At 37.0% G+C, this 16,519-nt stretch overlaps 2 protein-coding genes across 3 annotated transcripts in view; one reads left to right on the top strand and one right to left on the bottom strand.

Moving 5' to 3' along the window:
- The first annotated feature begins 3,198 nt into the window (after window positions 1–3,198).
- Window positions 3,199–11,411, top strand: LOC110458637 (FK506-binding protein 2-like). 2 transcript variants are annotated; one of them, XR_002463813.1, is made up of 5 exons: window positions 3,199–3,740; window positions 7,719–7,870; window positions 8,630–8,760; window positions 10,236–10,995; window positions 11,032–11,411. XR_002463813.1 is itself a non-coding variant. In XM_021510425.1 (4 exons), exons 1-4 carry the CDS (start codon window positions 3,514–3,516, stop codon window positions 10,401–10,403), a joined length of 678 nt encoding a protein of 225 aa, XP_021366100.1. In that variant the 5' UTR covers window positions 3,199–3,513; the 3' UTR covers window positions 10,404–11,411. The 2 variants fall into 2 exon arrangements, 1 of the variants encoding a protein (XP_021366100.1); XM_021510425.1 differs by having other exon boundaries at window positions 10,236–11,411.
- Window positions 11,412–12,401: 990 nt separating this feature from the next.
- LOC110458638 (MPN domain-containing protein-like) overlaps window positions 12,402–16,519 on the bottom strand; it is a 33,928-nt gene continuing 29,810 nt past the window's right edge. Inside the window, exon 15 of the mRNA XM_021510426.1 lies at window positions 12,402–15,860. Within this exon, the coding sequence (XP_021366101.1) occupies window positions 15,774–15,860 (87 nt within the window). The 3' untranslated portion in view covers window positions 12,402–15,773. The remainder of the gene's footprint in view (window positions 15,861–16,519) is intronic.

Raw genomic sequence — 16,519 nt, 5'->3', positions numbered from 1 at the left:
AATTAAACAAAAGGGGAATCAACGACAATGCCATATTGGTAAAAATTGGCAACGAAGCCACACGCGGTTCGATCCTTGAACCTTCCGATCCAGAGACGGCCGGGCGCTTTTACCAATTCAACTAGCTGGCCAACCGTAGTTCACTGGCCCAGTCGCAGTTCAGGTTTTTTTTCTAAAACGAAAATTAAGGGGTGATTACTGGACTTACGACAAGAGGTCCAATGGGCCTGCATCGCTTACCTGGTATTAATCTCACAATTGTAACCTTAAAAGTGGAAAAATAAAATGGTTTATTGAGAAGATTATTTTTAAAGATTTTTGCACTATGGACCAGATGTGACCATGAAAGTGTGTCAAGGTCATTCACATCAACAAGCAATCACCCTGTATGCTTTAGTTATTCAGAAAAAGTCGTTTAAAGATTTCAACATATTTGACCCCTGTGACCTTGAATATGGGAAAAGGTCATTCATTTAAGCAAACGTCGTAGCCCTTCAAGCCAACATCCTTCTGGCCAAATATCATAACTCTGGACCTTTTGGTAATATTGGAGAAGTCATCTAAAGGTTTTTAAGACAATTGACATATGTGACCTTGAATATGGGCAAAAGATCATTTGTTTGAACAAACTTGGAATCCCTTCATGCAACATCCTTCTGACCAAATATCATCACCCTGGACCTTTTGGTTTTACAGCAGAAATTGTTTAAAGGTTTTCAAGACAAATCAACCCTGTGACCTTGAATATGGACGAAGGTCATTCATTTGAACAAACTTGGCAGCCCTTCATCCCCACATGCTTCTTGTGAAATATCATCACCCTGGAGCGTTTGGTTATTCAGAAGAAGTTGTTTAAATATTTCAACATATTTGACCCCTGTGACCTTAAATATTGGCAAAGGTCATTCATTTTAACAAACTTGGTAGTGCTTCATCCAGGCATGTTATCGGCCATATGTCATCATTCTGGGCCTTCTAGTTAATCAGAAGTTGTTAAAAGATTTTAACATATTTGACCCCTGTGACATTGAAAATGTGCAAAGGTCATTTGTTTGAACAACTTGGTAGCCCTTCATCCCAGCATGCTACTGGCAAAATTTCATTACCCTGAAGCTTTTGGTTATTCAAAAGAAGTTGTTTAAATATTTCAACATATTTGACCCCTGTTATCTTGAATATGGGTCAATAATAATAATAATAATAATAATAATATGCAGCATTTATATAGCGTCCTATATAATTCGTAAAATTACTCTAAGGCGCTTTACAACATATGGATAATAGTAATGGTTATAATTGTGAAAACAAACAACAAAGGCTTGCAATCACTTTCATACATTTAACAAGCAATGTGCACATAATTGAACAAATAAAAGGGTGGTATTTACATGACGTCTTTGCAAAGATTCTAAAATGCAGACGTGAAGAGGTGAGTTTTTATGTCCCTCTTGAACTTGGCCAGAGTATTCGACTTCCTAATAGCAGATGGTAAGCTATTCCACAACGTAGCCGAAACCCTCCCAAAGCATCTGTTTCCGTAGGTCACAGTACGAGATTTTGGGACACACAACAAAGACTCTGACTCCGACCGCAGTGATCTTGACGACTGATACAGGGTAACAAGTTCCTGTAACGCTTGATTCGTTTGAACAAACACTTGGTAGCCCTTTATTCCAGCATGTTACTGGCCAATATATCATCTTCCTGGGCATTTTGGTAATTCAGAAGAAATTGTTTAAAACATATTTGACCCCCCCCCCCCTAAAACGTTCTACAGATCACACATTATCCAGAGTTCCAGTTTAAGGGATTTCGTAGTGTATCTAGTGCCCGGACACGCAGGGATCAACTGTACACATTTACCAAAGTGTCCGGATTTAAAACGTGTCGTTGTACACATTAAGCGTTGTGTCCGTAATAACAAGGTTCAACTATACACATTAAATAGTGTCCGGACTAACAAGGTTCCGCTGTACACATAAACCAGTGTGTCCGGACTAACAAGGTGACACTGTACACATTGAAGAGTATCCGGACTAACAAGGTTCCGCTGTACACATAAACAGTGTTTCCGGACTAACAAGGTGACAGTGTACACATTAACTAGTGTCTGGATTAACAGGACGCCATTTTACACATTAACCATTGTATCCGGAATAACAAGATTCCACTGTAAACAGTTCACTAAAGAGGTTGCATTTAACACACTAGGCAGTGTCCGGACTAAAGAGGTTCTAAACTTGTAACTCGTTAACATTAAGCTGGTTTAACGTACAATATTATAATGAAAGGGGGATACTTTCTTACTTTTCGTGTTGTATTCGATAATAATATATGTAGCACTATAAAGTCGGCATCAGATTCGTGCTATCACAAGGAGGCGAGCACACCAACATACCCTGTCTCCTGCATACACACACGCAAGCACGCATACACTACACACATAGAGGCACGTCCTTACATGACCTTAGCTGTTAATAGGACGTTAAACAAAATTAAACCAAACTAATAATATATTTCAATATAATATGCTGTATGAATATATGTATAATATTATAGTGTTTTTCATATCATTGTACTGTACTATTATGGTGTATATGGATGGTATATCATCGTATATCGCTTTTTTATTATATTACATGTTTATATTGGTTCAAAGAAGTAATACAAACGGTAACATCCCATATAACACTGGGTCCAACCGTATAGGAATTACAATGTAATGAAAATTGGCATTTATGGCAAGGAAGCAATTCCTACAGTGTAGAGAATACGAGGTTATTTTTTTCACGCTTGAAAGCATTTTAAAAACTATAACACAGATCATAAAGTATTGTAACGACGTTCAACCAAACGTTAAAATATATGAACAGTAAAAATAAAACTCCATAATCTTGATAGAATTTTAAGGATATTGGTGACGTAAATAATATGTTAAATTAACGCTCAAATACGTGTATCCAATTCCTACAAAATTAAGTAACGGCTACCGTGGTACAAATGTAACGCCCAAGGAAAGTATAACCGGAAGTGAGTGTTCTCTAAGACCACGTGGGAAATCCTTTCACCTTTCATCACAATCTTATCGCTAGGCATTAACAAAGTACCAAAGTTCTTATCAAAGACAATAATCTCTGGGTATGAAATGCCACACCTGTCAACGGCTAAAGAAAGGGGACGTAAGTCGGTATTAATCGCAGTGCCCCAGGGCGCAACAGAGATCGTTAGAAGTGATGTGGAGGCCCCATAAGTCATTACGTGCCAGTGGTTTGACAGATCGGCCGTCAACTTCCGTATAGACTGGACGTGTATACCTGTACGCATGCCACGTGTCCTGGGACGGCAGATATAGGACCGGTCCGTTACGATTTTGGAAGAGTCCTGGGAAAACAACAGATCGAACGGAAAGTCCCAGAGATAAGACAGCCTAGAACAGACGATACGACTTTGGGAAGTAAAGCTATCGGAATTATATCTTCTGTAGTGTAACGGTAATAACTTTCAAAAAAAAATATGGCTAAATCAATATTGTGTAAGAAAATGATTCTTTGTGTGGTAGGGACTATGGCTTTAGTTGCCATGGTTACTGCTAGTGACATGAACGTTAAGGGTGACGTACCGGATGTGCACGTGCTTGTGACGAGAGATTCAGATAAATGCACGAGAAAAGCAGCCAAGCACGACATTCTAGTACTCCATTATGAAGGATTCTTCCCTAACGGTACCAAGTTCGATTCCAGGTAAGTCGAATGTTCAACGTCTTTATCGAAATAGGGCTTTTTCCCCTTTTTATTTTTTAATCAACATTAAAGGTTGATTTTTTTGTTATAGAATGAAAAATAGATGAAAAAAGCAAATAATTTTTACAACGTATCTAAATTGTGAAGATACCGTATCATGCACACGAAACAAGAATAATCTCAAAAGCTAAATTATCGGAATCTATGTGATATTTCTTATCCTTAGATTCTAGAATATAGAAAAGATGATCAAATATTTAACTTTTCTTTAATCAAACGCCTTGAAAGCCCTGTAATCAAAAATATAAATATTTCGGATACGATATGAAACTTTCAGAATTTAATAATTTCGTCAATAGATATAGCAGATCGTGATCAGGTTGTCAGTTCCACGTTAAGTATCATATTGTAATATCCCAGGTGTATTTTTCTTTTGTCATTTCTTTGTCTTGGGAAAAAATATAGCATCTTATATGTTATCTTCGAAATAAATAGAGAACATGTGTTCACGGAGAACGGAATCGGGAACCGTCGGAACCTTCCGTCTTGTTTACGAAAAGTGCCGACGGTTCCCGATTGTTAGAACTTGGATTACGAATATGCTTATTTATATATCTGTAAAATGGTAGGACAGCACAACAATCCAAGCGCCGGTGATTATGAAAATAACCGAAGACGGCAATATAAAGTAAATTGTTATTTTCGTTAATTTTATTTTCGTCCTTCTGCGTTCTATTGGCTCGTTTCAAAACGCACGTAACCGGAAATGCGTACCAAAGTTCTTTATCAAACTTCAAATTGATCCTAAATAAAATTGTTACAAATACTATCGTTTAATATTTGAAATTAAAAAAAAAAAAAACAACTAAAAGTAAAACACCAATACCTAATAGATCTAAGTTAATACGAACAAAGTGCGTTAAGATGTTACGTCATCAGATACAATGTCGCCCGATAATGCTTGACACCAAGGTTACAGAGAAATGTGTACGTCTTGTACCGCATGGGCCAGGCGCATTGTTAAATTGGTTGTACGGTATCTCACAATAATATGATTGACTAACGTGTGTCTCATCCTTGCTCCCCTTTCTTAGATTTGTTTTAACGGGTTGGGATTTAAGGGAGGAGACGCAGGGACCCGAATCCTCCTTCCGTAACGAGCGTTATACTATGTCATGTATAATGAAGATTTGTGCAAAAAACACCCTTTGGAAATAGCGGGCATTAACAGTTTATTGTAAACAAGGATAAAGGGGGTGGGGGGGGGGGTAGAGATTTTGTTTTACCATTTTACCTAATCCTTCCATGATCCTGGCTGCAAAAGGGGTCGGAGTGGGAAGTGGCTGTTGCTTAGAATTCGACAGCTTTTGGGTCCTGACTGGAGTCATATTTCAATTTGCCCCACCCCTTAGTCTAAAATGACTCTCATCTAAAAATATTGACGGGGCGGGACGCCCCTTTTATATATTTTTTTTTGCAACGAGATAGGCATTATTTCGGACTTCTGCCCCCTGTTGTTCCATGTTAAAGCCATGCTTTCAATATATAACAGATTATGTCCACCGTTCCATATCTTTCCGATGAAAGATAAGAAACAACAATCTATCATTTGTCGCCAGAAGGCGCCCTCTAGCAATGATTTGCCCCGAGTCATTGTGTGTGGAATAAGATGGTTTTCTTCGAGACGTTTGTATATATATATATATATATATATATATATATATCTGGCAGGTACATGAAGAGTAACATGAAAACTGAAGTACATACGCTACATTTATTGCTGTATATTTCTTCAACGAGCACGCGCTGTACACAAGTATGCACTTTTCGCCGGTGTTAAAACCAAGGAAACATTTATTCGCAGATATTGCCGTCCAGTTTGAGTATAGGTAGGAACAATACTTCACAGGTAATTTTACAATGAAACATGCCCATTTAAAGCGGACCCTTAAGGACCCACGTGATTAAATGGACTGTCTCACGGACGACGTTCTGGTCGATTTTTTACGAAGTAAAATGAAGAATCAAATCATGAAAAAACCCAGTCGCAACTGGCTTAGTTAAATCACGGATTTATATTAGAAATCCCTGTGATCTAAGTCCGTGGTTAAATGATGAACCCACTTACAAATTCAACACTTTCAGTTCACAGGGACCTGATCATTCGGTCCTAAATTGAGGTGTTCGGAGTAATTTTACACGTTTCAGGCCAGCTAATCACGTCATATGACATCCAACAGGAGACCGTCGGCACTTTCCGAGTCTTTCTCGATTACGGAGAGTGCCGACAGTTCCCGATTGCAAGGGCGCCACGGATGGTGCAGGAAACGATAAACCTTCTGGTTCATTGTGGCTTTCGTTTCTTCTTTTTTAAACTTCCGTTTCAACTTTGACCTGTGTGCAACTTGAGACAATGTGGTATATTTTGTTCGAGATCTGTTTAGTTTTAACATAATTTATTGTGATTGTGAAATATATATGTACAATAAGATTGGTGTTAGTGTATGTTTTTAATCGACACACGACAATACCGGCGGTATACAAGCACAGTGGATGAAATGTCAATCTCGTCAGATCCACTCTCCGTACTGACATTAATTACCTGACAATCACAGACGGAAATAATCGTGCTGGGCATTGTTAGCTTGACGTTTCTTTTAGAAAATTTTACAGAAGTCTTATCTGTTATCCCCTACTATTGGTCCTCAGTAAATCTGAAGTGAAACACGTCCTTGGTTACACCATTTTTTCAATATTCCCTCGTTATCGCATCAAAATATATTTTTTTATAATTGTTTTATCATATTTCTTTTTAAAATCTTAAACTCTTGATTCTTATCTTGTTTTGTTTTGAGACGTTCGACAGACAAATCTTTTGGGCACGGCCTCCCAGTGATGATCTCCTCATAATTAGCTTGAATGTATAATATTTACTAATAAGAAGGACACAGGTATTGCCGAACACATACTATATGAAGTCATTAAAGATACACTCTGGGTTCCTTACTCAAACAGTTGTCCTACTATCACGCCAGCACCAATCTGGTTGTCTCTCTATCCAGCCAGCACCAATCTAGTTGTCTCTCTATCCAGCAACCACTAATCTGGTTGTCTCTCTATCCAGCAACCACTAATCTAGTTGTCTCTCTATCCAGCCAGCACCAATCTAGTTGTCTCTCTATCCAGCAACCACTAATCTAGTTGTCCCTCTATCCAGCAACCACTAATCTGGTTGTCTCTCTATCCAACCACCACTAATCTAGTTGTCTCTCTATCCAACCACCACTAATCTAGTTGTCTCTCTATCCAGCCACCACTAATCTAGTTGTCTCTCTATCCAGCCAACACTAATATGGTTGTTTATATTTACAGGATTCCTGTCAATAAAACAACAGACTTGTGTTGTTGTTTACATTTTACAGGATTATTTTCTTAAAATCTTAAGATTTATCTGTTAGGAGAGGAAATGTATTGATACATTTCTGTCTTTTTTTAAATTTTGAACATAAATATAAATCCAACTCTAGCCGAGTCCAACTCTAGCTAAATCTGAAATAAGCCAAATCGGAGTCAGGATCAAAGTCTAGTGCCTGTTATAAATGTTATAAATGTATCCTATGTGGTTATCAACACGACAGTGCTAAGCAATATTAATTCCGAGTCATTGTCAATTTTGACATTTGACCTTATCTATTTAATTATGGTCAGAAAATGTCAGTAACATATAACTGTATGTGGAGAGCATTTTCAGTAATTATTCATTAACCCTTTCACCCCTATGTAACTTCCATAAATCGGAAAAAAATGAGGAAAACCTGTGTTGTTATATAGATCTATCCGACTGTAACAGACAGGAGTTAAACAATTACACTTACTGAAGCATTTTCACTAAATGATCAATCTATAATTTTCATTTCTGATTTCTTTTTTGTAACCTAGTTTTTTTTATTTACCGAACGTCAATTGTTTTGTCCACAGTATCGAGCGACCTGGGGCCAATCCTTTCCAGTTCCAACTCGGAATAGGTCAGGTTATTCAGGGCTGGGAAAGAGGACTACTGGACATGTGTATGGGAGAAAAGCGTAAGCTTACAGTCCCCGCCTCACTAGCGTACGGAGAGCAGGGTTCAGGTGAGTTATGTCCCTTTGTTAATGCAATATGCTAATATGATTATAAACCAAACAGGGCTGAAGTGAATTTTGTTTCTTTGTTACTACCCTATATTTGTTCAGACGAGTCATGGCCCTTTGTTACTACTCTATATTTGTTCAGACGAGTCATGGCCCTTTGTTGCTACTCTATATTTGTTCAGACGAGTCATGGCCCTTTGTGACTACTCTATATTTGTTCAGACGAGTCATGGCCCTTTGTGACTACTCTATATTTGTTCAGACGAGTCATGGCCATTTGTTACTACTCTATATTTGTTCAGACGAGTCATGGCCCTTTGTTACTATTTATTGTACATGTTGAGGTTCAGATGAATTATGACCCTTTGTAACTCTTCATTATACATGATGAGGTTCAGATGAGATAAGTCCCTTTGTTACTCTTCATTATACATGTTAAAGTTCAGATGATGATGAGTTATGTCCCTTTGTTACTCTTCAATATACATGTTAAAGTTCAGATGATGATGAGTTATGTCCCTTGGTTAGTTCTATCAGCCTTTATTATGTATTCCATCGCTACAGGATGATGACAAGTGAATAAATATCTCATGAAATCAAAAAAACTTTTCTTGAAAAAATATTCGCTTCGAGATAATACAAGCACTTTATCTTAAAGAAAAAAAAATCAAAGTTTAGAACACTAATGTCATTCAGTGTGAGGTGTTGATAATGTCATTTCTCTGCTTAATGCACATTTACCATTACTCTGTTTTCTAGGTGAGCTGATTCCGCCAAACACCGATCTGATATTTGACATTGACCTCATCCAAGTGCATGATGGACCTCAACCACCAAATGTCTTCAAGATGATCGACATTGACAGCGACAACCTACTGACGAGAGATGAGGTAAGCTCAAACGGACACCATAGAAAAAATGATATGACATTCGGAGAGGATTTCAGGACATTCAACATAGCAGAATTTTTCACCAAACATTTTTTTTTTTACTTTTCCAATATTTGCTTGCATATTTCCCTGCTTGAACATAAATCACTAAGAACTTCTTTTCATTACTTTCCAAATATCAAACATTTTTTATGATATTGTCTTATTTAAGGTGAAACATATACAGAAAAATTAAAGTAAATAAAGTAGTTTTTTAATAAATTAACAAAACACAACTTCTTGGGAGATTAACAATGAAGGAAAGCAACTCTTCATAAAATTTAGTGAAAATTTGCCAACATTGGAAAAGCTTCAAAGATTAGTTGAAAGAATAATTTGCTTGGTTTCTTTAGGTATTTAATAGAATTCAAAACTGCCAAAAACTGAATATATATGTCATGGTGTAAACAGTGTTAAATCCCGTCTGAAATATTTTTTTTGAGATATAGATGTTGTGAAAAATATTGTTCAAAAATTAAATCCTATTGCCACTTTCAAAGCTCAACAAAATAATGTATCTCATAGGATCAATCAAGGTGTGAAAAAAACAAAATAAATATCTTTGTCATCTCTTACAAACAGTAGGCTCTGTCTGGTGAGAAAAGCGAGAGGTATTATGACTCATTAATATGATTTCAAATTGTTTTTTTTAATAAAAGAGAGACCTGTTCTGTATGAACTTTATTTTTAACTGTACAACAGTTCAAAAGCAACATTTTGCATGTACCTTTGCTGGAAGTCAAAACCCTGGACTTCATTCACTGGTTCAGTGTTTTAAAAGAACATCCAGCTAGTTAATTATAAAAGACTAGAATTGTCACCACTGAAACACGTTACATTACTATATCACCTAACAGATCAAAAGATTACTTTCAGATAAAAGAATCGGGCAGTATTTATTATTTACCCGAGGACTCACGTTTTCAAATTCACTTGCTGAATTTCTAAAAAAAAACAAAAAAAAAACGCACGGTAGTCTAGTGGTATAAAAAACCCAATAATTTACTCCGCTTGTTCCAGTCTACTCAGCTGTAAATGAGTACGTGGTTAGGCAGTGCTAGAATTGTAGAATGCTAGCTGTGAGCGCCGAAATGGCAGCACCAGCTGTATGCTCCCACAGGGAGTTGAGAAAGATATTGGCTGGTTGCAAAGGCCCTATAACCATGGATAATAACTTGTGAATCGCTTTGAGATGACCAATTAACAAGGTTGTGATAAAGTGGTATATAAATTTTTTGTAGTGTTGAAATGTTCGTGCAGTCTCTCTAAAACCCATCATGATGTGGAAATTTTCTTAATGGCAATAGAAGTGAGAGCAATTCAACACTGCAAAAAAAACCCACACTTTTACAGTAGGTAAAGACTCATTTTGTGGAAAAAAAGTAGATAAAACACTTAGGAATGTTTAAACAAAACATTGTTTTTTCATCCAACAGCTGGCCATGTACCTTGCTCGTCAGTCTCAGATGCAGGGAGTGCCGATGGACCTGGCCAATGTTCAAAACCTTAAAGTCCTCAACAACATCTTCACAGTGGAAGATAAAGACAAGGATGGCCGAATTTCCCACGAAGAATTTACCGGTCCAAAGCATGAAGAACTCTGATAGTCTGTGCTTTACCGAAAGTTAAGACATTCAACTTGAGCAGAATGCTAGAGTAAAATGTTTTATAACATTATCAAGTGCAGACGCTTTTAGAATGGAGTTGAGAGTAAAGAGTTGTGTGCAGTAATAGACAAGTTATGTGAGGAATGTCTGAGGAATGTATGAAGGATGTGTATGGAATTGGTCCGAGATGTAAGGTCATTCCATGTTAATGTAAGAAGGGAGAAAGATTTTTTACGTCGGTGTAAGATCTCCTAGTTGCTTGATTTGTGTGGGTTTATGCAGAGAAAAATCACATAACTGTTCAACATCAGTACAACCTGGCGTCAACCGGGCTCCATGGCTTCACCAGTGTCTACGTTACGAGAGGATCGATGGCTTCAAGGTGGCGGCCACGATTGTAGGAAACAGAAAAATAAAAGACAAGGAGTTGATAGTGATATTCATCTATTTATTGCATAATACATGACGATGTCAACACAGGAGATGAGAATGTAACGAGATGTACATAAGACGAAAGGTGAGAGGTCATCCTGTGAGATGTATGAGACGAAAGGTGAGAGGTCATCCTGTGAGATGTATGAGACGAAAGGTGAGAGGTCATCCTGTGAGATGTATGAGACGAGAGGTCATAGGTGCAGAATGAGCATAAGTGTGTGATTGTAATCATGCTTAACAGAGACACATAATACAAAGCATTAAAATATAAACTAAAACACCCTTGATTGTTGTTTTTTGCCGCTAATATATAGTGTACAACACTCGGTATGGTTTACCTGGCCACTATAGCGTACAACACTGTGGGGCTCAAGTTTCGTGGTTTCCTGGAAAAACACCATTTTGTTGGTACATGAATTCATGGATTACAAGTACCAACTCATACAGAGAATAGCTTTATGTTAATCTTGTAATTACTTTGTGGACCTTTGAATTTTTTGATAACGAGTACCCACTCATACGGATAAAAGCTTTATATCTAACTTGTAATTACTTTGTGGACCTATGAATTTGTGGATTACGAGAACCCACTCATACGGATAAAAGCTTTATATCTAACTTGTAATTACTTTGTGGACCTATGAATTTTTTGATAACGAGTCCCCACTCATACGGATAAACGCTTTATATCTAACTTGTAATTACTTTGTGGATCTATGATTTTTTTGATAACGAGTACCCACTCATACAGATAAAAGCTTTATATCTAACTTGTAATGACTTTGTGGACCTATGAATTTTTTGATAACGAGTCCCCACTCATACGGATAAACGCTTTATATCTAACTTGTAATTACTTTGTGGATCTATGATTTTTTTGATAACGAGTACCCACTCATACGGATAAACGCTTTATATCAAACTTTGTGGAAGTATTCATGAACTTGTGGATGAAGGGTACCCACGAAATCAACGAAATTTAAAACCCCACACAAATGAGTGATTTAACACTATTTCAATATTTAATATATTCAAATTTTGAACTTTACAACAACTAAATTTAATGGAAAACATCTGTAAAAAGGGACCTAAACAAATATTTCGTAAATGGTCACACAAAATGGGAATAATATATATTATCAAACTTGATGGTAGCCTAAATATCTATTGTGAACAGTAATTTAGCTACTTGATTGATGTCAGATTAACAACACTATACCACCAGTTCTTGGTTGCATTCAGGGCTGAAAGTCAAGTAACAGAGTGCTATGGAACCTTTTCTGATTTTCTGATTGGCTAATAGCACTCTGCCCCTGAGTCTAAATCTTGCATAAGCGAAACTTATTCCATTAACTTGTATACTAGTATTGGTTCTGAATATCCCCCCCCCCCCCCCCCCCAATGATTTAATCATGCAGATATCTATAACACCAATCACAGGTAAAATGTGTAGAACATGGTACAATGACTACACTGAGGGTGTTTTCAAAATATGACGTTTTATAATGAGTGCGGAAATGAAACATCATTTTGTGATAAAAAAAACACCCAACAAAACAATACAACTTACAGATGTTTACATGAGCCTCATAATCTTAAATTTACCCAACATTCTCGACAATTATTGCGACTTGAATATATCGAAATATTTCACAAATTGCTTTTAAAAAAATGAAATCGAAATAAAATGTTAACCATGAATTATTATATGACCTGTACAACATCATACACAGACCTTACACATACATGTTATATACATCACAACTATTATTTACTTGCATAGAATATAAGGCAACAGTGGGAATTGTAATACCCCTCCCCCTACTTCCAACTCCATAACAACAAATGTTCTCAGACAAGGGCCGAGTTGTTTATTGTTTCTGCTTAATGATATTAATCTCTCACCCCTTATGTATGCTAAATACCAAGTAATATACAACTTCTATCTAGTAGATTTGGACGATTGTTGATTAAATTGAAAACTATTTTTTCCCCAAAACATTCCCAAAGGCAATATTCCTGTAGTTGTTCTTGATTTCAGAGTTTTTGCCATTTTGTCTTTGCCTGCAAGTGTGATGTTATTATCCCTTTCACTGAGTTTTTTATTATGTTCCGTCGAGTAGAACGAATGTTATTGCTGCCTCTCCCTTGAGAGATTGCAATAGCCTTCACATTGAACAGCGCGCTCTTTGGGACAAAACAACTCCAGAAACGGGGGCAAAGATCAGACTAGAGGTGATCACACCGTGGACATTATTGCTAGTACATCAGCATATATAACAACAGGTTTTGTATTTAGTTCAGTTCATCAGGTATGAAGGTTGCAAGATTTGCACTGTATACATGTATATGTTTTATAACTTATATTGAAATTTTAACATAATCACAAATGCTATATATAAATCATGCAATGTTGGATCTTACCGTACACATGATATTACAGAACTGCCAACCTTCGAGATTCAGTTGTAATCAGTACTCAGGGCACCAAACATTTAGCCATCGTTGGAGATCCAACAACCGATTTGCGGCCTTTTCGTTTAGGACATTGTTTTCAAATGATTTGTCACATCATTTTCCATCACCATGATGAAAAATAATGAACTCATACACGGTGCGTACATTTTTCCTTTTACAAACTCAACAAGGTCTGGGTTCTCCTTTAAAATACTCCTGTTTACACATCTGGACTAACAATTTCCATTCTTTTGGAGGAAATGTCTTCCAAATAGGCACATCAAAACTTTTCCACCATTTTTACTTCTACGAACGGAGCGTTCTCATTCAACTCAAAGCTTTGTTCCAGTGGATTTAGACCCTGATGAAAAGCATTTATTGTGCGATTTTGATTTATGATTACAATGATGAAAAACGGACTTTATTTTAGACCCTGAAATCATAATGATTACGCCTGAATTGTAAGAGCTGGCAGCTCTGCAGTTAAGTCTTTAGACAGTGCATTGGTAGATTCTCTATAACATAAAATGTACCAGAAATGGAAATACATGCGTACTACAACCTTGGAACACTATTTTGATTTGTCTTTGGCCATGGATCCTTCCCGTAAAATTTTGTCTAGATCTGTTAAGTAGTGTCTGAAATGTTAATTAATTACAGGTGAACACGTGACGACAGACAAAAAGCCGATCACAACAGGTCCAAAGATCTTATCTGACAGGATAAAATAAAACTGCCTCTAAATATTTTTTTTGTATCATTTATGAAAGTATAATCTTTTTTATATTTTTAAACATTTTTCAAAACAGTTGTAAATTTGAACTTTTAAGGGATGGACAACAGAACTAATGACAAACCAACATCTAATAATTAGGAGGGCAACATTTTTTATACTGTTACATGTATGTATTTATTGAAAGTTATGATGAATTTGACTCACAACAATTTTCCGAGCTGCCAACATTTGTAAATGCAATTTTATACACAGACTGATATATACATGAAAATCTATTGATAGATGTGTGTACAGCAACAACTACAAAACTTTGTTATCAAGATATTGCATCATTAACTTTCAAGGGGGTATAATTATACACAGACTGAGAAAACTGTATATGCCAACACTGGAAGATTACTCACTACCCACCTACCCAAACCTGGAGAAATGTTTTCACTCCATACCCCATCAAACTCCCCTCTCACCCAACAACAGAAGAATGTTCACTCCTTACCCCATCAAACTGCCCACTCACCCAACAACCGGGGAATGTTCACTCCATACCTAATCAAACTCCCCTCTCACCTAACAACGAGGGAATAATCACTCCCCATCCACCCAAACCCGGAGAAATGTTGACTTTCGCAGGAAAGGTCATACTGAGACATCACCTGCTTAGGATCTATTTCATATAGAAAACCACAGGAAACAATTTTGACATCTCAAGATATACAGGTTATATCAATATAGATACATTTCATTTGCATTACTTCTGTAGAAATACAAGTACATGTATCTGGAAATAGATGTTTTCTCTCGAAATAAACATCATCTAAGGTAAAATGGAATAAAACCTCTGGCATCTTTCAAATAGTTTTTTGTAACTAAAGAAGGATACGTTTTGCCATGAATGTTAACATCGGAGGAAAACTCGTACTCTTGTGCCATTATCAACATATACAGTTGACTTTGTTATTACGAACTTTAAAACCTATACCAAACCTTCCAATTATCAGATTTTCATCTGGGTTGACAACTTCAACAAAATCAGAACAGGCAGTGTTTCTAGAATCTTTCTAACTTCAATTTACCATACAAAATTATTCAGTTAATCGAAAAATATATCCTTAAGAATATTCTTACACAGTTTTTTGCAAAGATCTCCAACCTCTACCTGATGGTCCAGAAACGTGAAGTCTCAGGAGAGAAACACAAGTTTGACAAATAAATGCTTTAGAAATAATATCATAAAATTAACTCTCAAATAAAAACGTGTGGAATATTTTCTGCAGAAGTGATGACTTCGCTGCATGTAGAGGTTCTTCATTAAGTCAGTAGCATCTTTCACAACTATTAAGGACGAGATTTATACTGTCTGGAGATTGCAGGCTAATGTACATGTGTTCTTGGAAGCCATGTAGCCCATCACCGTGGCCTTACTGGAGTCAGGACAAAATGGGTCATTTTGACATAGGGACAATGTGACTCAACATTCCCTGGTCAGTTGATAGGGGATGCTGTGCTTCAAACTTGACTGTTCATTTTGACAGGATTACAGCAAGTTTGAAATTCCCTGGTCAGTTGATAGGGGATGCTGTGCTTCAAACTTGACTGGTCATTTTGACAGGAGTACAGCAAGTTTGAAATTCCCTGGTCAGTTGATAGGGGATGCTGTGCTTCAAACTTGACTGGTCATTTTGACAGGAGTACAGCAAGTTTGAAATTCAATGGTCAGTTTGATGGAGATAATGCAGATTTCACTTTGGCGTAAGAATATGTTGAACGAAGTCCAGGAATGTTCCACTTTCCATCTGATCTTCAGGAAGTCGTCGGGCCAAGGAACACTGGAAACAAAAAAGTCAACAAGGGTACAACAGGGTGTAACAAGGGTACCACAGGGTGTAACAATATACGCCCGTCTAATGCCAATCTGACATACTAACAGGGAAACAATATACGTCTGTCTAATGCCAATCTGACATACTAACAACGGAACCACAGGGTGTAACAATATACGCCCGTCTAATGCCAATCTGATATCCTAACAGGGTACCACAGGGTGTAACAGTATACGCCCGTCTAATGCCAATCTGACATACTAACAGGGAAACAATATACGTCTATCTAATGCCAATCTGATATACTAGCAGGGTACCACAGGGTGTAACAATCTACGCCCGTCTAATGCCAATCTGATATGCTAACAGGGTACCACAGGGTGTAACAGTATACGCCCGTCTAATGCCAATCTGACATACTAACAACGGTACCACAGGGGGTAACAATATACGTCTGTCTAATGCCAATCTGATATACTAACAGGGTAACAATAAACGCCCGTCTAATGCCAATCTGATATACTAACAGGGTACCACAGGGTGTAACAATATACGCCCGTCTAATGCCAATCTGACATACTAACAGGGTAACAATGTACGTCTGTCTAATGCCAATCTGACATACTAACAGGGTAACAATATACGTCTGTCTAATGCCAATCTGA

This window comes from Mizuhopecten yessoensis, unplaced genomic scaffold (assembly GCF_002113885.1).
Source record: "Mizuhopecten yessoensis strain PY_sf001 unplaced genomic scaffold, ASM211388v2 scaffold9683, whole genome shotgun sequence".
Classification (NCBI taxonomy): Eukaryota; Metazoa; Mollusca; class Bivalvia; order Pectinida; family Pectinidae; genus Mizuhopecten; species Mizuhopecten yessoensis.
The sequence above is the reverse complement of the archived record's forward strand: the minus strand, read 5'-3'. Positions and strand labels throughout refer to the sequence as shown.

Bases quoted from the DNA above. Each gene is read 5' to 3' on its own strand.
- LOC110458637 (XM_021510425.1), top strand. From the start codon at position 3,514: ATGGCTAAATCAATATTGTGTAAGAAAATGATTCTTTGTGTGGTAGGG. The intron at 3,741-7,718 runs GTAAGTCGAATG...TTTTGTCCACAG, and splicing joins GGTACCAAGTTCGATTCCAG to TATCGAGCGACCTGGGGCCA. The intron at 8,761-10,235 runs GTAAGCTCAAAC...TTCATCCAACAG, and splicing joins ACCTACTGACGAGAGATGAG to CTGGCCATGTACCTTGCTCG.